The following is a 20,357-nucleotide window of genomic DNA, read 5'->3' as shown; positions in this document are numbered from 1 at the left end:
ATGTAGGCTACGGAATCGTCCATCCTTATGTAGGGGGCCACACATTCTTCAGAGGATTCTTCTCTCGAACGCGGCCAAGAATTCGCAATTTTTTTTTTGCAAACAACCCAAGTTTCCGAGGAATACATGAAGACTGGCAAGATCATAGTCTTGTACAGTAAGAGCTTTGACCCTATGGTGAGACGTTTCGAGCGGAACAGTTTTTGTAAGCTGAAATAGGCTCTGGTGGCTGAAAACAACCGTGCACGGATTTCATCATCGTAGCTGTTATGGGTTATGATTTTCGACCCTAGATAGGAGAAATTGTCAACGGTCTCAAAGTTGTATTCTCCTATCCTTATTCTTCTTCGTGTTTGTGTTTGACCAGTGCGGTTTGATGTTGTTGGTTGATTCGTCTTCGGTGCTGACGTTGCCACCATATATTTTGTCTTGCCTTCATTGATGTGCAAGATCTCGCGCCACCTGCTTTATCTGGATGAAGGCAGTTTGTACGTCTCGGGTGGTTCTTTCCATGATGTCGATATCGTCAGCATAGGCCAGTAGTTGGGTGGACTTAAAAAGGATCGTACCTCTTGCATTTACCTCAGCATCACGGATCACTTTTTCGAGGCCCAAGTTAAAGAGGACGCATGATAGGGCATCCCCTTGTCGTATACCGTTGTTGAAGTCGAATGGTCTTGAGAGTGATCCGGCTTCTTTTAACTGGCTTCGCACATTGGTCAGGGTCAGCCTAGTCAGTCTTATTAATTTCGTCAGGTTATCGAATTCTCTCATGGCCGTGTACAGTTTTACCCTGGCTATGCTATCATAGGCGGCTTTAAAGTCGTTGAACAGATGGTGCAACTGTTGTCCATATTCCAACAATTTTTCCATCGCTTGCCGCAGAGAGAAAATCTGATCTGTTGCTGATTTGCCTGGAATGAAGCCTCTTTGGTATGGACCAATGATGTTCTGAGCGTATGGGGCTATCTGGCCTAGCAAGATAGCGCCGAATATCTTATAGATGGTACTCAGCAACGTGATACCTCTATAATTGCTGCAGTGTGTGATATCTCCCTTTTTATGTATGAGACAGATAATGCCTCGGTGCCAATCGTCAGGCATTGATTCGCTGTCCCATACCTTGAGCACAAGTTGATGAACCACTTGGTGTAACTGGTCGCCTCCATATTTAACCAATTCGACTGTAATTCCATTGGCTCCTGGCGACTTATGATTTTTTAGCCGATGAATTGCACGGACTGTTTCTCCTAAACTTGGTGGTGGCAGTATTTGTCCGTCGTCTTCAGTTGGCGGGACCTCCAACTCGCCGATATTTTGGTTGTTGAGCAGTTCATCAAAATACTCAACCTATCACTCCAATATGCCCATTCTGTCGGAAATCAGAATTTCCTCCTTGTCTCGGCAGGATGAGCATCGAGGTGTATAAGGTTTAATCCTGCTGACTTGTTAGTAAAACTTCCGCGCCTGGTGCTGTTGCTCCCTGTACTTTTCCAGTTCACAGACTTGTTGGTTCTCCCAGGCTTCCTTTTTCCGTCTGTGAAGTCGCTTCTCCGCTCGACGGAGTTCGTGATAAGTCTCTGCGCGTGCCCGCGTTCTTTGAGAATGCAACATTACTCGGTATGCGGCATTCTTCCGTTCCGTTGCTAGCTTACATTCATCGTCAAACCAGCCGTTCCGACTCCTTTTGCGGCTGGGGCCAAGTATGCTTGTGGCCGTATCCATGATAACGTTCTTCAGGTGATTGTGAAGATCATTTGTTGATGCTTCATCTCCAGGTCCTCTGTTGACTGCAGTTATTGCGGCATCCATTTACCAAAGATGTCATCAGAAATACTATCAAAGTTATGAAAACTGCATTTTGAAAATAATTCAGTTGCAATTAAGTCCTTACTAGTAAATAAATTTTGACAACGAAATTCAAATCAACAATCATCACCTAGTGTTAAAACGAATTTGCTTCATCATCCCAGGTACCGAAACGATTGGTTCAATTTTTCTTCAAAATTCAGACAATCGACTGGGAACAAATCAAAAAACCGGAAACAGTAAATTTAAAACGTCTATCTTTCTCATCTCGCAAAAATCTTTAATCAACACTTATTTGTGGTGGGTATGGATCAGCGATGAACTATTTAAAGATAGTCAATCCTCAAAAATTCCTTTATTCTGAAAATATCTTGTTTATTCTTGTAGCTTCTTGAAGCGCCTTATAAAAACCCACGATAATGAAATTAATATTCTGCAAGTAAGATTCATTATACTCATTGAATATTTATATTACTCATTATGTAATTATGCGAAATATTTAGAATATTTTGTTCAGAAAGTACTCGAATCGCTCGATTCACCACGGATTTTAAAAGAAAAAAATGAAATTGTTTATATTCAAATCTTGTTTACAAAAAAGTGTTCGGAATATAAATGATTGATGGTTGCTGTTTCATATATTGAGCCACGAGGTTCATTGCAATACATAATTATAAATAAACAGTCATACATTTTCCATAGTATTCCAATAGTTTCTAGGGCTCATACTTGCTGAACGCAAATTTAACTTAGAAATTTGAGATTTTTTCATTAATTACTGTTTGCTGTCAAATTTGGGATGATTCTTTCAGGCGTTTAGGTAAACTGCGATTATTTTCCAGAGCCCTTGGTAATGCATTATTTGTAATACTCAATTGAATGCGTGATCTGCTAATTGAACTATCTGATTGATAACACATGCCGAATCTTAGCTGCGGAATGAGCGTCAAGATCTTTGTAAACACCCATGACTGATACCTTGAAGCTCGTTTGAGTCCAAAATAGGGGGTAATTCCAAAATAATCCAAACTTACTAATATTTAAAGTTAAGATTTATTTTATACATTATTCTTTTACAGCCTTACTGTATAGCAGGGTTTGTAAGTCGCACGGGACCAATAAATTAACAACTGCAGTCGAGATATGTGGCCATACTTTGAGAGGAATTCCCTTCAGTCCGGAGTTTTCAGGGAAACCCTGACACCCCCAGAGAAAGTTATTGGATTTCTGGCAAGCCACATCATTATCATTTCGGTCCCGGTTTTTACTCCCTACGACTCTACTTACAAGTGATGAAATCAAACGGTCTTTTCTACATTGACTGATATGTCCAATGAATCCGCACCATTTTTTTGAGCTTGGGCATTATAGCGGCATGCATGCGTTTGTTGATGGAACACTTCAGTAGTGCTTTAGCTAAGTGCTGGTTGAGTTGTCTAGTAAATCTAACCCGATTTTGGCCCTAGAATAAGTCTGTAGCTAGTCGCTTTTGATAAATCTTTCGAAATCGATGGTCTTACATTAACCAACGTGAAATGCCGTCTATATATTTGCCAAGGCTTAATAAAAAGTCCTAAGCGCAGGCGTGTGGACGGGGTGTTTGGCGAGGTTGCTAGTGCTTGTTGGCGATCTGATGCGTCCACACACTTGCCAAGGGCGGTTCAAGGGTAGTATGTGTCTCAGCGTGGTAAGCTGGATGGGACGGTATACTACGATCAAAAACCGGGATATGCACTCTGATTTACCACCTATAGCTGTGTTACCAAATCCTACTCTTACCTCCAGTGGTAATTGTTGCAGCTAACGTAAAAGGTGCCAGCGGGTTCTTTGCGCCGAAAAACAAGGTCATAAGTTATACCTGACTGGAGGTATAAGAAGCATGGGAAGGTCACCCTGAAAATAAACCTAAGGAGCGCAACGTATACGACATTGGAATACGGTTTGGATGGTTCACTTTGGGCTGACGTTTGCTAAATTTTGTTAACTGAGTACGCAAGGTGAAATGGCGTGGTACATATTGGTGAAATGGCGTTCAGACTACTGTTATAAACGCCTCCACCATTAGATTGGTGGTGCAGGTTCAGGTGGTCTATACTTGATTAGCACTGATTCGGCTCTGAGCCTGCTCTTGCTTACCCTTTTCGCAGAACTTGTTTTTCTCCACAAAAAAAAAATGTTGGACTTGGGGACCCAATTAACATGGATACAAATAATACTGCAAGAAACAATAAAAGCGAACTGAAATTGGCGAATGAAAAAATCCCTTCGAAACGAGTTTAAAATTCTAAGATCACCAAGCGCAAGCTCACAACGGAGTGTCAGAATGAAACAATTCTCATAAGTTTAGTGAACAAATTAGGAAATTGGTCGAGATGTTGGAGGACGGAAAAAGACGTTCCATTTATCAACTAATGAGGGATGCAATTGAGAGTATTAGAGCTCTCTATAAATTAACGGAAGAAGAAGAAGAAGAACTCACAGACACTCCTGGATTAAACGCTTCCGTGGCGAAGAGAAAGAATATCCCGAATGGTGACTCCTGGAACTCGAGACGCAAGCAAGAAATGACACAGAAGGCGCTAATAACGAAAACCAATGTTACAAATCTGAAACGGATGGACGATAAAGAAGTATTATAGTTTGGACAAGAGTTACAAGAAACGGATGGCGGAGAAGAGCAAATAACTAAAAAACCGAGGCCCGACTCTATTTTGATTAAGAAAACGGGGGAAATGTTGTATGCGGATATACTGTTCATAGTCAGGAGCGACCCCAAATTGAAGGAAATGGGCAAAATGGTGTCCAGAATTAATAAGACTCAAAACGGTGATTTATTGCTTAAACTCAGCAAAACAGGAGGAAAATCAGCTGAGTTCTGAAGGACCATCGGAGAAGCCCTAGGCGCACAAGCAGAGGTTAGAACCACAACTCATCGTATTACCCATCGATTGTAAAGGCATCGATGAAATAACTACCAAGGAGAACACAGTCGCGGTAATTTGCTGTCATTACCAAATCGGAGAATCAGTAACCTTAGAGATGCACTTGTCCTTCCTGCAAACGCGAGGAAGCTTTTGGAAAGAGGAAAAATAAAAGTAGGCTGGTTTGTCTGTCACATCCGTGAACAGGCGAGCATTACAAAGTGCTTCAAATGTCTGGAATCTGAACACTTTGTCAAACATTGTAAAAATTAGGAAAATCGTTCCAAGCTATACAGGAGATGCGGTGGTAAAGGCTATATCGAAAACCACATAGCTGGCGGTAATAAATATTTGGTGTTCAGAAAGGCCTTGAATACTACGAAATCAGCATGAAGGTAATACAGATAAATGTCAACCATTGCGAGGCAATTCAGGATCTTCTGGCACAAAGTTTAGTAGTCGAGAGAGCGGACATGGTTCGTAGTCGGTCGGGTCCACTCTTGTAGAACATCATATATGATGGAGTCTTCCGCATATATTTACCAGAGGCGGTAAAAGAAGTAGGTTTCGTCGAGGATACAGCACGTAGTAGCAAAACACATTCACGAGATTGGGGCAGCAGCCAATGAAGCAATGGGCATCTTCAATCGTCACATGGCAGACCCGATGGGATAGCTCAACGGAAGGCCGATGGGCGCATAAACTGATTCCTATCATTCGTATGAGGGTCAAACGTCACCACGGAACCTGTAGTTCCCGGTTAACACAGTTTCTATCCGGTCACCGTGGGTGCCGCAAATATCTACACAGGTTTGGGCATGACGATTCGCCAGCATGTCCAATCTGGCCAGGCAATGTTGGATGTGTCGATCATTGTTTTCTCACTGCTATTCTTTTATTCTAATATTTTGCTTATAGTCTTTTAACTTTAATAGTCCAATTCTTTGTAAACCACAATTTTTAGGTACACCGGAACATAGACTAGGTTTTTACAATCAATACTCGATAGATTTAACAATTAGACTTTATTAATTAATTTATTTAAAGAATGAAGAAAAAGTGAAGTGACTATTTGCTCTTTAGAGGCAGAAGAGAATAATCTCGTTTCATGTGTTTCTTTTCTGCACCTAACTTATGGCACCCTTTTCTCGCTAGTCTTCCACTCCCGTGGCGAGCTCTACAAAGTGGATAGTTCCGCGCCATCTATTTGTTCGCATTCGCAACATTCGAAATAAATTTCGAATGCTGCGAATCCTGCCGCGCCACAGTCTTTTAGTTGTGTTCGGAGGTGCTGAGGCGGCAGAAAGGGCAGCAACGTTGCCAACTGAGTCAACATCAAGTACCGAAGGAGAGCCTCCAAGCGGTGGCATCGAGAAATGTTGTATTCACCTCGATTTGCTGGTCATGACGCAGTAGAAGAATATTCCAAGGCCTAGCTAGGGAGATGAGACTCATATCTGCACGGGGACTCATCTAAAGTGGCCAGAGGTTATCTGGTACCATGAGAACCGCGATAGCTCTCCGAGGTCATACGCCGCAGGAGAATTCCTTGGGGATGTGTTTTCGGCCCGATTGTTTGCGATTGCTTTCCTTATGGGAGACAGGCAGAGCTCCTTGCGGGCTTCAGCAAGGAGTTGCGTTGTACGACTCGGCTCCCGTATTCCTTAGTTTTGAAAGTGGCTTTGGGTAGACTTTGTTTCACTAGTATGAATGCTGGGTCTGCGCTCAGTATAAACTGGTACCACAATTCGTGTCCACAGAAAACCATGGGGTTAGGCGGACACGTATAACCACCAGGACTTAACTGTTGCCCTTCAAGCATATGTGCCTTTTTTGCGGATTTTTTCCTATTTATATTTGCTTAACTCAAGACGAACATCTTTTTCTATGAAATTTGAAAGCATACAGGTTAATTTCCACCGGAGAAGTTGGCAGCTTTTCTATTTACAACCATGTACATATTTACATCTTTTCAAAAGTAAACAATTTTTGTTTATGTTTTGTCCACATCAGACCTCTTGTTCCCAACTGACTAAGCGTATACACCGAACAGAAGAATATAATAAATATCCCCAATAGGCGTATTCCGTTGATGCTCACCACCTAAAAGGAGGAAGACAAATGCCAACATTTGTTTACAATTTTTTGTTGGCAACTTAAGGTGTTTTCAAAATCTTTTGTCACGAAGATGTGCTGAGAACACGAAATTTGACAATTTTCTTTCGGGGGATACCAAATATGTACACATAAATTTAAATTTGATTGATTATGGGGTAGTGAATTTCCTAGTTTTTTTAGATTCACTAATAATTAAAATAATGCAAATCGATACGTATTTATGTATGATGAAAAGTGGTTCCTTAGATAGGAATGCAAAATATGATGGATTATCGGTGCTATCTGTTGTTTACATCAAATTTTAAAGTAAAAGTATCAAAAGCAAATAAATATATACATATATTCAACCCAAATCTGGCAAAAGCGTCCATCTATATATGTAGGTACAATCAAGAAGAATTGGGACAAGATACCATAAAAGAAAATTCAAGCCAATTGCACTTAATACTCAATTAAATAAAATATTTTTTTATCGTAATGACGTTTATGACGCCCCCATGATAAAAAGAACAAATAATTAAATACGTCTTTTGGGAGTATCTCAACAGAAAACACATTTACATTGTCGATTTCAATGTTAGGAGTAATCTTCTGTCATACATATCTACATATCCATATGTATATGCATTCATGTTCATATGAACTATTCGGGAAATATGTTGTCACGGTTTCTCTCCCAAAGTCCCGGCGTAAAAGAAAAGATAAATTTTAAGTTTGGCAGGTGATATAAAGCAATTTTAGCTGTCTGTACACAAACTTGGTGTAATACTGTGCTCATTCAAGTGTAAATATAGTATAATGTATAATAAATTTTAATCGGAAGCTGGGTCATGTGACAGACTCAGATGTTATCTGTCGTCTCGTACCTTAACTTTGTGTTCTGCTGGATTTTCTTTGGTCACTTGAAAAAAGTGTGGAAATCACATGATGTTAGTAAAAATGCGGTTCATCGCGAATATACTGGGAGACTATGGGTCTTAAAGGAATAGTAACGTCCTTGGAAGGGAATCTGATTTTTGTTGGTTGACAAACGCTTTAACCATTTCTAAGAGAGGTTGAAAATTCGCGAACTTCGCTAGCTCGTGTTTTTTTTTCATCACCGAGTTCTTTTTAAGGCTTTGCTTGTAAAACGAAACCTCATTAAAATCGGTTCAATGTCTGTCTATCTGACCATCTCTCTGTCTGTCACATACACTTTTCTCAAAAATGGCTATATTAACTGGCATGCAATTTGGTGAGAAGGTGGGAACAGTGAACGCCCATACATGCAGTTAGTTACATCATTCTACATCGATTAGAAGCCGGGTTTAGCTTTGGCCTTTCTTGAGAAGGCGGGGAGTGCGAGCGAAAGAGAAGCACGCATCATTTTTACCCGGGTCCGTTTTTTTCTCCCTAAAGGTGCCTCCAAACGATGCCTCTTTTTGGTGCGCGAAGCGCATGCTTGCGCCGTAAAAACGCATGCCTGAAATTGAATAACGCACGTGCGTCATAGCGCATGCAACTCCAGCGTCCACACGTTGCAATTAGTTGTTTTCGCTTTCTCGTGCTTTCTTTCAACATGTCAGTGAATTGTTTAATGAAAGCAGGAGTATGTGCAGCGTATATAATAATTAAAAGGAACTGCGATAAAAGGACAGCAAAGTCAAAAAGGACTGCGTGACTATTTTAAAGACAATAAAAATAAGTTTTTAAAAGAGATAGATAATGACGACTATCTTTTCAAAAATTTTACACGGATGTCTCAAATAGATTACAATATTCTATTGGATATGATAAGGCCGCTAATAACAAAAAGGGATACGGTTATGCGTGAGGCTATACCTGCTGAAATCAGACTCGCAATCACACTCCGTTATCTGGCAACAGGCGACTCATACGCAAGCCTAAGCTTCCTATTCAAAGTTTCAACACAAAGCATTTCGAAAATTGTTCCTGAAGTAGCGAAAAGTATTTGTTCAGCACTGAAAGATTACATAAAGGTGAGTTTATTGATGAATTGGTACATACGAGTATGTATATATGCCTTCATAAACCGAATTATATATTAAATTCTAGAGTTAATACTGACATTTCTTTATTGAAATTGAAATAACGTATAAAAATAACCTCAATTATATGTTCAAAAGTTCTGTTATTACAGAATTGTTGTTGACGTGTTGCATTGTAGCGATCGGCGATGATGGATGAGGTTCTGGTTCAGGAGTAGGAGTCGCTGAATATTGCTCCGATGAACTTGCGGTAGATGGCGAAGAAATTAAGATTAAACCTTGGTCATTTTCATGACTTATTTCCAATTCAAAAATGATATTATTGATGCGGTTTTGGGCGATACTGCGCAATGTAGCGCTTTTAAGTTTTCGAATTTTATGCGCTATGTAATCCCCAAAAGCTGAATATTCATCCATAGTTTCCATTTCACTGACAGCCTTCATAAAATTATAAGCTTCTTCTTCTCTCTCATCACTCACATTAGTTGTGACGTTCCGCCTTCTTTTTTTTTGTGATTTTTCCATCTGCCGCTGGTTTCCGAAAAGAATTTGAAGTATCCATTTCTTCTAATCCTTCATCAGCGATTGTCTGAAAAAATGTTGATTCTATTAAAACAATCTATTTTAGGTAATTATGTCTAACAATTTAAATTTAATTTTCAGCTTCCTCAGGACACAGGAGATTGGAGGGTAGTTGCAAACAACTTTGATAAAAACTGGAATTTCCCACATTGTTGTGGAGCAATGGACGGAAAACATGTGCTCATTCGATGCCCCCAGAATAGTGGAAGTACATTTTTTAATTACAAGGGCACCTTTAGCATTGTGTTGTTTGGTGTCGTTGATGCAGATTATTGTTTTACCTACGTTAATGTCGGTTACCAGGGGAGGATCTCAGATGGAGGTGTGTTCAAAAATACGGAATTCGGAAAGAGACTTGAAAAGAATCAACTAAAATTACCCAAAGAAGAAGCCCTCCCTGGAAGAACGCTGCCAATCCCGTATGGCTTAGTAGCTGACGATGCATTCCCGTTAACCACAAATATAATGAAACCTTTCCCAGGGGAAATAACAAGAAACTCGCCAAATAGTATATTTAATTACAGGCTGTCGAGAGCCCGTAGAATTGTTGAAAATGCTTTTGGATTACTATCAGCCGTTTTTAGAATATTTCGTAAGCCACTGGAATTAACAGAACTCGAAATTGCTATAAATGTCGTATTATGCTGCATTTACTTGCATAACTTGCTACGAAAGCAATGTTCCTCCAGAAATATACACGCACCCTTTGGTACTTTTGATTCGGAAGATGCCAGTTGTGGCGAAATTATACCCGGTTCATGGAGAAAAACGACACAATCAGACAGAGGTTTGCAACCACTTTCTTCAATTCCTAGGAAACCTTCAAATGATGCCAAGGAAGTAAGAAACGAATTTCAACAATATTTTCTATCCGAGGAAGGATCAGTTCAATGGCAGGATAAATACATGTAAATTTCTCTTATCCAAATTATATTTTTTTGATTAAAATATACTACTTACTTCTTCAATGTCATGTGTATTGCTCCCCTGTTGGGCATTCTTCTCCACTATGCTGTCTTTTGTTGGCAATGTTACATTTACATCTTTCAAAAAGAGTAAATGTTTATACGCGAACCAATTTGATTCGTACACTTCGTTTGTACCACTGCCACTTATGAAGTGCATCACTTCTTAATTGTTTATTAGAATATCCTTTCTGGTCACATTTCCATAGCACTTCACTTAATTTATAATCTTCTATGAAATTTAACGTCATTTCTTTGCTGTCGAGCGACATTTTCACTGTATAATATAAATACGAATGCACAATAGAAAGCAGTCGATGTCTCTTTACTTATTCAATGGAAAAAGCGCACAAGACTCCCATCTGTGATGGGAGTGCTTGCGTTGCGGCATGCGCTACAATATTTGTCAAAAAACGCATGCGGCTCACGCATGCGCTATATGCAATATGGCATGCGCTGTGCGCATGCGCAAAATTGCCTGGAAAATCGACTCGTCTAGAGACACCTTAAGATTTTATTTTACGGCAAAACATGTTCAAGAAGATGGGTCTCTAATGTGTGCATTCTCAATATCATCCTGAAGAAGAATAGGTAAGTTTTCATATAGATAAGGAATGTAGAACTCTATTAACTATATACAGCCTATAATGAGTATTGAAGTCAGCTAGTTTTTGAATATAGTTCCTAAGTTTCAGCGGTCGGTTAAAGTCAGCACGAGAATTAAAGTATTATTTAACTAAAAAACATGGCCAATACTAGTTCTCCAAGTCAGTCAGAACGTACTTACAGCTGAAAATAAGTGGCGGGGAGCATATGCTTACTTGCTTTTTACGAGTTATTATGGAAGTTGGGGGGAAACCCCAATAGCTTGAGAGGAAATAGGGAAATAGAATTAAGGGGGTCTTCCCGTGTGTCGGATCCGAGGAATCGACTTTCTTCCATCAATTGTATCTATATATAGTGTAGAATATTTGGACAAAATGATTGTTCCATATTCCGAGTCGTTCGGAAATTACAGTGTGGTTTGTCAGGTTTGTGTCGATCGCAAATTTACCGGTCGAAACGACTTTCGAACGGCTTCGCTAAAAGAGCAAGAATTGAAACCAAGGCTTTACGTGTGTTTTTTTTTTGTTTGGGTCAGTCAAAATCTAATGGTTAATAATCACATTCTAATCTTTTTTCTCGGAATTGCATGTTGAAAATCGACTGCCACCATAGCTCGAAATTTATATATTTTCGAAATTTGGCCGGATACTCCCCTTAAGTCCACGCTAGGAGTACGAAATCTGGCATAAGCAAGGAAATCCAACTATTATTAACAAAGTTATAGAAGGTGAAACTTTTATATTTTTTGTGAATTTCGTGGGTTCTAAAACGTTCTGTATATGTACATATGTATGCTTTTCGGAAATGAATGTACGATCAATTTATATACGTGCATGTATAAGTATAGTATTCGGTAATAGGCAATGTCTGTTTGTTTGGGGTGAGAATAATATCTACGTCTGTAATATGTTCATGTATATATTTTATAATTTAATACAAGTCGGGAAACCGCAAGCTAGACGCTTCAGGTATGAAAGGTTTTGTGTGTTTCTTTTTTAAAGAGATTTAAGTGTGCATTTGTCCCACTAGTATGTAGCACGTAATATATGCATATAATATGTGAAAATATCTACTTTCAAGTGATATTGACATTCAAAGTCCTGAATTTGCACAGAAGCGACAGTTTTGACCTATTATAACTCTGTAAGTAATAGTGCGATTTTCACCATATTTGGTAAGATTATGCTTTATGCTATAGATTTTTCGGTTAAGTAGTTTCTGAGAATGGGTCCGTTAAAGAAATGATCACTGGGGGTTGAACCCCGCACTCTCCACCTTCCCAACAAATGTCAAAACTAAGACCGGCTTAGAAACGTACTAACTAAGACCTTTAATTTGATACTCCACATGTCTATATTTGATGAAAACAAAATTTACACCCTCCTTTTGCATGTATGGGGACCTCCCTTAGATTCGACGTAAGAGGATGCCATTCACTATATACATGAGCGTTCATATGATAGTTTCCACTTTTCTACCAAATCAGGTGTCAATCGCTATAACCATCTCCAAGAAAAATGCGTGGGACGGACAGACCGACAGACAGACAGTAACTAAGCTAAAAAAAATAAGACCCCAGGGCCAGATGAAATCCTGAATATAGTCCCCAAAGTAGCAGCCAGGACAGCACCAGGTATGTTTGCCAAAATTTTTACGGCATGCCTTAGAGAAAGAAAATTCCCCGAACAATGGAAACTGCAAAAGTTGATACTTATTCCGAAGCCAGGTAAACCATTGGGTGACCCCTCCTCATATCGACCGATATGTTTGGTCAATACCATTGGTAAACTATTTGAACGAGTATTACACAACAGGCTGCTCGTTGTTGCTGAAAAGAAGGGAGGCCTATCCGACAAGCAATTCGGGTTTCGTAAGGGGAGATCAACCGTCGATGCAATCAACATGGTGACTAGTCTGGGTCGCGCTGCAATACAAGATGACAAATGCTGCGCAATTGTGACACTCGATGTAAAAAATGCATTCAACACTGCAAAGTGGACGAAAATCGTCGAGATTCTAACCAAACTACAGGCATTTCTTCTTGGAAGATGATTATGTTGCGACTCGGACGATGGACGGAAATTATTCCTGATGACATGCGGCGTACCACAGGAGTCTGTCTTAGTCCCTTACTGTGATTAATTATGTACAATGGACTGCTGACGCTACGCCTTCCTAACGGCGTGACAACCATTGGATTTGCGGACGATATCGGGGTAACAGTAGTTGCAAAACGCTTAGACGAGATCGAAATCTACATAAATGAAGCGATATGGGAGATCAATTGCTGGTTGAAAAAGTCCGGTCTATCACTTGCTGAACATAAAATGGAACTAGTGCTAATCAGCAAAAGAAACAAGGACAAAACCGTGAAAATTAAAGTTGGTGAACAAACAGTTTACTCCCAAGAGTCGCTTAAATATTTTGGAGTAATGATTGACAAAAGGTTCAACTTTAAAAAACACATTTAATGCACTGCAAACAAAGCGTCTTCCATTGCTGTAACGATCTCGAGGATACTATCGAACATTGGTCGACCAAGACAAAGTCGACGTCGTCTTATTTCAAGGATAGTTAGTTCCGTGCTACTCTACACAGCTCCAGTCTGGGCAACCGTTCTGGAAAACAAATCAAATTGCGGAAAACTAGGAATGGCGTATCGACTAAGTGTACTCCGGGTATGCAGTTCTTATCGGACAATCCCCATAAAAATCTTGGCGAATGAAAGTCGGCGTCTCTACGACAAAATGTATGCAATCGGGGAGTCTATTGTACTTCGACGGCAACTAGCATGGCGGAAATCCATCGCAGAATGACAACAGAGATGGAACGAGACACAAACTGGCCGTTGAATCTACCATATCATTCCGCACATTCGAAGATGGATTGAAAGGAGCCACAGGGAACTAAACTATGAGCTAACACAGTTTTTAAGTGGACATGGAGGTTATCGGGCTTATCTTTATCGATTTGGACACCACGAGTCACCATGGTGCCCAAGATGTAATAACGTGGCTGAGAATGCGGAGCATGTTGTATTTGAGTGCCCAAGGTTTACAGCGCACGGAACTAGGCTGAAGGCGATCGCAGGCAGGCACTTAACACCTGAAAATATAGTGGAGTTTATGTTGGTGTCAGGCTTGAAATCAAGTGGTAATTGAGGTGAAAATGACTCATCAACAGCTAAGGCATGAAGAAGTGCGAAGAAGGCAAGAAAGGGAGCGAACAATAATGCGCCGCAGTTAAGAACTGATCCAGCCCCGCAATGCAATGCTTATAGCAGTCCCGTGGGGAGAGTGGAAGAAGAAGGAGGTGGTTTTAGTCAGTAGAAGTCTCACATAACTGCATGGCAGCTGTGAAAAAAAGGCAAGACAGTAAACCGATTTTAATAAGGTTAATAAGGCATCTTTGATAGTATGATCACATAATTCTCGCTAATAAGAATTTCTTGCCAAGATTGGTCTGAACATCGAAGACGTTAGGAAACGGCCAAAAGGCAGGCCGAAACAATGGTGACTTAATACGCAGGATGGCGATTTAAAAGTCGCGCGACTGCATCCAGATCAAGCCTTTGACAGAACAAAATGGCGCAATCAATCAAGACAAGCCAATTTCGCTTCTGAACGGAGCAAAAGCTGAAGAAGAAGCAGATTTATGAGCTAAAATCACTCAAAAATTTCAAATAAGTAGATTTGGAAGAAATATTACTGTAATTAAATCATGGAAAAAAATAGTTATCAATTATAGATAAATCGATTCAATGAGATTTGCAAAAAGAACTGTTGTTGAATGAGCATTAACCTTATAAGTTCTCATCTTTACTAGTCTTTTTAGGGCTCACCTAGCCACTTCCACCAGCTATATCTTTGATAATATTGAAGGTTTCTGATAGGGATGCATTAAGAGTATAATTTGTGCTTCTAAACTATCATCGCTTCGGTTTAATCGACATTCCTTCGTGTAAAAAGTATTTTTCTTTCCCTTTTCATTGCTCTCAACTGTTTTCACCAGGTCACCTATAGTCGAGCTCCCAACGTAAAATCCTCCCGCATTGCATGTTAACCACACCTACATGTCATTTTTGATTCAACCCTTCTCACTCATTTTTGAAAAGTTTGCATTCTTTCTCCACTGTTCTGCGCCATATACCACTTGGGCGAACCACTCGTCGGCCATTCCCGGGTGTTTGCTTCTAGCGAGAAAGAAGTTATAGCTCCTGAGAACTCAGATCATGGGAACTCATTGCATCGGACTCTCCCTTCTAACGGAATATCTTAAATTCTTTTATTTGCCGCAGGACGGAAATCCTGTGGGTGTGATGCTACCCATTTGAACTGGAGCACATCTGAACCAAAGATCTGATGTCGCATCCGTGGAACCAGTGCTATAATCGGAAGAGCCCTGTCCAGTAACAGCTTAGCGGACTCTTTTTTCAAATTTGCACCGTCTTCCATTTACCATATATTGTATGTCAAAAAACCATCGTTTCACTGTGTGAAGCGTTTGGGCATACATACTCTGATAAAACGCCTCATCAACATCAGCCTTTGGAAGTTGATTTCAACCTCTCTCAAGGTTAGTCGCCTTCCGGTCAGATTAAGCGTGAATAAGGTTCATGTTTTCTTGCTGCTTGTCAACATAGGAAAGTTGTTTCGGCTATGCTGCTAGGCGGGTATCGGAGTAGGCCAAGTTTCTTCTAATTAAAGTGTATTCTTTCCAAAATAAGGCAAATCCTTTCATAAATGGAAATTAAAAAGAAGGTTTAACAAGAGCTTCAAAACAACAGGTGTAAGGACGGATATGTAAATTAAATTGCCATTAGCCACTAACTAAAAAAGTTGTTTCAACATCCCATTGTTCTGGGGATACGATAATTACTATTCTTACCAAAGAAGATATGGATGAACAAGGATATAAATATCTGGAAAAAAGTTAGCTGGGGCCAATTGAAGTTTAGCTATCGTTTCAAATACTTAACATACCTAACTCAGCTTGAAATGGAGAATTTGAACAAACTCATCGGTGTTGTAGTACCAAACCCTGTTGGTATGGTTCGAAAATCATTATCGCAAAAAATTGGTCAGGTTGAAGAAGAGATTCACATTAATAGGAACCGACTCAAGAAACTCCGCATTAGACTTCGCAGCGAATTGAAAAAATCCCGCCCAGCGTCTGGCGTTCCTCTAAGTGTTGACAAGGATCTCCAAAAACGGTCAGTTTTAGTTTACAATATCAATAGGGATGCAAGCCGTTGCGATTTGGTGATGCATTTTAAATATTGCGGATGGATTGAAAGTACCGTCATGTTTGAAGAAGGCACAGAATTTTGTGGGATGGCGTGCATTACTTTCAAGCATGAGGTCAGTGCTTATATTGCATTAAGTATGAACAAGTCTCTATTTCAAGGCGTCCAAATCCGCGTTTTACCTTGGGGGTTGGAACAGGATCTTCTGATAATCAGGGCAATTGTTAAAGCATGGGGAAAATTGTAAGTATGATGGTCCAAAACCTCTATTTTATTGTCACTTTATTGCTATGTCCAAAAGTACAAAATTCTAATCTAAAATTTCTTTTTTTTCAGATTGGCCATCCAGTTCCCAGCTGCGTCTCGAATCAAATATTGTCTGCGCAAGATAAATGGATTATGCAACTATCATCATAAACTCTCGAATTATTATCTTGAATTAGAGAAGTTTCGTACGGATTCAAACTCTGAAGAGGCTCGGTTACTATTCCGGCGATGTTTCGACGCGGTTCATTTTGATGAACCCCGAATGTACCCCGACTGTGATGAAAAGTTGATCGGTGTTCAATTTCACATTATTAATTGATATTATTGTTGTTCATAATTTTATGTCGGTTAATATTCTATGTTTCACTTCACTTTCTAATTAAAAATGTATTCTGAAATCATTGTATACTCTTCACATTCAGTTTTGTCCTTATTAAATTATTAAACCCTCTGAATATTCTCTCTCTCTTCTAGAAACCACTTAGATCGCACTCTTAACCTAGTCCTCTCTAACCTTCCTGTGAATTGTCTTTCCCAATCCCTTCATGCTCCGTCTTGCCCCTGACGCCCATCATCCTGCTCTTGAGTTCGATGTTCAGATATCCCGGCTCCACTCTCTTGTCGGTTGCAAGCCTACCAAGTTCAACTTTCGTAAGGCGAACTTCGAAGCTCTGAACTCAGCTCTGGCGTCAATAAAGTGGGTCCTCCCCCTTTCTCCATTTACGTGTGAGCACTCAACACTTTCTATACCATTTTATCTGATCTCCTTCCTTGTTACGTTCCCTCTTCTCCTAAGTGCTCACGCTCTTACCCCGTCTAGTTCACCACTGAAATTCATAAAAAATTATGTCAAAAACAGGCTGCGAGAAAGAAGTTCCTGGTTTCTAGAAACGGCGTCCTCTTTAACCTGGCCCTGGAGAAAGTGATTTGCAATACAGACTCTTTCAAGCAACCCAACTATTAGCCAACGTTACATTATGGGAAGAACAAGCCTACCTTCATTCAGATCGAGCAGGCAGCGCGAAATCTCGGGTTGCATATTAATGTAGGCAAGACGAAGTACATGGTGGCAACGTCAGCGCCAAAAAACAAAGAACCAGCAACATCAAACGAAAACAATAAACTAGACTACAACTTTGAGACCGTTGAAAATTGCTCCTATCTAGGGTCGAGAATCACAACCGATAATAGCTATAACGATGAAATCCGCGCATGGTTGTTGACAGCCAACAGAGCCTATTTCGCTCGAAACGTGTCACCATAGGGTCAAAGCTCTTACTGTACAGGACTATGATCTTGCCAGTCCTAAGCAAGTGATCTAAGCAGAACTGGGTATGGCAAGAAATCGCAAAAACGTACAGCTCCCTATCAACCCAGTTGAAAGTCTCCAGTAAGGTTCTGCGTTGTTATAAGTAAGGGAGATTTAGAGAGCAGAGCCAAGATAATCCCCTAAAAGAAAATTGTTTCCAAAGGAAAGGTAATTACAGTTGCGAAATGAGGATCAGATGACGGAGCAATACACCAGTTTGGACCAAGTCAAAGTCAGAGGACGTACGTAATATGAAGCTCGATTGCAGACATCCAGTGAATGTCGAAGTTAAGATTATAGACGAATCAGAATAGGACGAGGAGAGAGTAGCACATCGAATGCTTGCTAACGTTTAGCGTTAACTTAAATATAGACCAACGAACCAAGGGTCCAGGGTTCGACTAAAAGAACATACAGTATAGAGGAAAAACTACAAATGAAAAGAGCCTACAGCTGCAGAACAGAGCCTTGCGGTACACTAGAAGACGGGGACGGAATGGAATGCATAGGCGGAGCACATACAAAATGCTCCGTGGATTCCGCTTTCTCATTACAGGAGAGACACGTATCATCTAGAAGTTCTATTCTGGACATATGTTCAACTAGTGAATTATGGCCTGTCAGAATGCCTGCAATATCCCTGCTTTTCGGAAGAATAAACTTTGCTGTGTATATGTTAGGCTCTGACACGAAAAGTTTGTTGTGTCGAAGAGCATTTCGGCTCTGTCATCTGTGATTTGGGAAGTTTGTTCCGACTTTATGAAGACAGCTTTAGCCAAAGCTACTGATTTTCGAATTTTTGGTCCCGGTCTGGTTCCTTTATAAATTTTTACGACAATACATCTCATCTCATCTCATCTCTCGTTACGCCGAGATGAAACTTTGTTCGACATATTTTTTTTTTGTTTAGAAACGATGCATTTTTCGATATTTCAAGTTGTTCGGAAATCACAATGTAATCATCATCAACGGCGCAACAACCGATATCCGGTCCGGGGCAAGAACTACCGATTACATTGCCGAAATAGCTGGCGACCTGCCAAAAGGCAGGCGTGCGTGTTTCCTCTTTCTTCTAGTTCAGAGAGGGGGGCGTATTTTCAAACGCTAACGTGGTGACCCCGTAATAAAATAAAACAGACCCGTTGTTGCCCCGCCACCCGCCCCAAATTCATCAATAGTGTGAAAACTTTTTCTCGTTATATATCATTTCGCTAAAGGATAATGACCATCATTTTTGTGGTGTGAAAATGTTCGTGTTTGACCAAAAATCCAAATTGCCTGCGAATAGTGTTAAGACAAACCCTAGGCTGCATAGCTACCGTGCAAATTGATGGTTAGAAAGCAAAGAATGTGAAAATTTTTTCTTAAGGATGCTGAGAGTTCTGAGTCCTGAGTATCCACTTGATGGCGGACCGCACCGCTTTGGAAGCAGTTTTGGGTTAAACACCCAAGTTTATCCATAATCTAGATAAAAGGAGCTATTACTACCTGTCGCTACTCTCGGTCGCGCTAATCCCAAAGCAAGGTGAGGCAGCGTCTGATGAGTTGCCTCCGCCCTGGATGAAACCGTCAGTCAAGATTTCCGTGAAAATACAAAAGGTGATCAAAGCGAGTAGAGCAAAAAAGGCTGTAATTCGAGGAAGATCTATACTGCAGGCCTGAACGCACCGTACCAGCCGCACGCATTCACTAAAACTATTCGCCAACTCCTGACGCCACATCTGTACTTTGTGGAATTTGAAAATGCGAAGAACTTGATAGGCGACAACACATTATTTGGATGCACAATTTTCTACCGTCCAAATAACTTTTACCTTGGCATTGTGAAACTTTGTTGGAATTGAAGGGAAACCAACGAGGATTCACGCCACCGTTTGCATCAGCCTCTCCACAACATCAACTCAACTTCACAGCAGGTATCCGTCAGCACTTAACCACACCGTACATTTTCCACTTCCCCCGAATCGAAGCCAAGCTCACCCAAACCTGCAGGATAATCAGGGCGTCCGCCAATTGGATGCAGTTCGACTTCCAGTGGCAATCTTGCTCCGCCGCGGGCTAAGCAGCACTGCAACATTCGTGATTTCACTTCTTTTTTCACACGCTAGCGCCACATGTCCCATGAAGGAAAAGCCGCAGGAGGCACGACCCTCCCCCCTCCTGTGGCAGCGGTCGCCGTTTGGCTTAGAGATCATATTAAGTAGAGATGCTGACCGGCTTCCAATAGCAAAAGTGTGCAAATAGCCTGCATCATGAGATCATTGAGCTCTTTCTTTGCAACAGCTAGCTTCTGGCAAGATAAGGGACGCACCTTTGAGAACATCGAGGAGCGGGTAGTGTTGATATCGTCCTGCACATTGTGCTTAACAGGATGGAAGAAACTAGTTTCAGTAATAACGTTGCAGTTTTTTCTGAAGAGCCCGCGAATGCGATGGTTGGCAATGTCCTCGAAAACAATGAAAAGAGTATCGTTTGCGCAGATTGAAATATTTCTAGACGACGAGAGGTTATGGAGTCTATTAAGGCTTTATTCTGCAGGTCGTAGTG

At 40.6% G+C, this 20,357-nt stretch overlaps 2 protein-coding genes across 4 annotated transcripts; both read left to right on the top strand.

Annotated features, from left to right (window-relative positions):
• The first annotated feature begins 8,528 nt into the window (after nt 1-8,528).
• Nucleotides 8,529-10,340, top strand: LOC119652417. 3 transcript variants are annotated; one of them, XM_038056540.1, is made up of 2 exons: nt 8,529-8,827; nt 9,509-10,340. In XM_038056540.1, exons 1-2 carry the CDS (start codon nt 8,585-8,587, stop codon nt 10,328-10,330), a joined length of 1,065 nt encoding a protein of 354 aa, XP_037912468.1. In that variant the 5' UTR covers nt 8,529-8,584; the 3' UTR covers nt 10,331-10,340. The 3 variants fall into 3 exon arrangements, with proteins under 3 accessions (XP_037912468.1, XP_037912467.1, XP_037912466.1); XM_038056539.1 differs by having other exon boundaries at nt 9,500-10,340; XM_038056538.1 differs by having other exon boundaries at nt 8,529-8,857; nt 9,500-10,340.
• Nucleotides 10,341-15,947: 5,607 nt separating this feature from the next.
• On the top strand, nt 15,948-16,944 carry LOC119652563. Its single transcript, XM_038056771.1, has 2 exons — nt 15,948-16,477; nt 16,571-16,944. Exons 1-2 carry the CDS (start codon nt 15,987-15,989, stop codon nt 16,818-16,820), a joined length of 741 nt encoding a protein of 246 aa, XP_037912699.1. The 5' UTR covers nt 15,948-15,986; the 3' UTR covers nt 16,821-16,944.
• Nucleotides 16,945-20,357: the final 3,413 nt, after the last annotated feature.

Source organism: Hermetia illucens, chromosome 3, assembly GCF_905115235.1.
Source record: "Hermetia illucens chromosome 3, iHerIll2.2.curated.20191125, whole genome shotgun sequence".
NCBI classification, from domain to species: Eukaryota; Metazoa; Arthropoda; class Insecta; order Diptera; family Stratiomyidae; genus Hermetia; species Hermetia illucens.
This window is presented reverse-complemented; position numbering and strand designations above follow the sequence as displayed.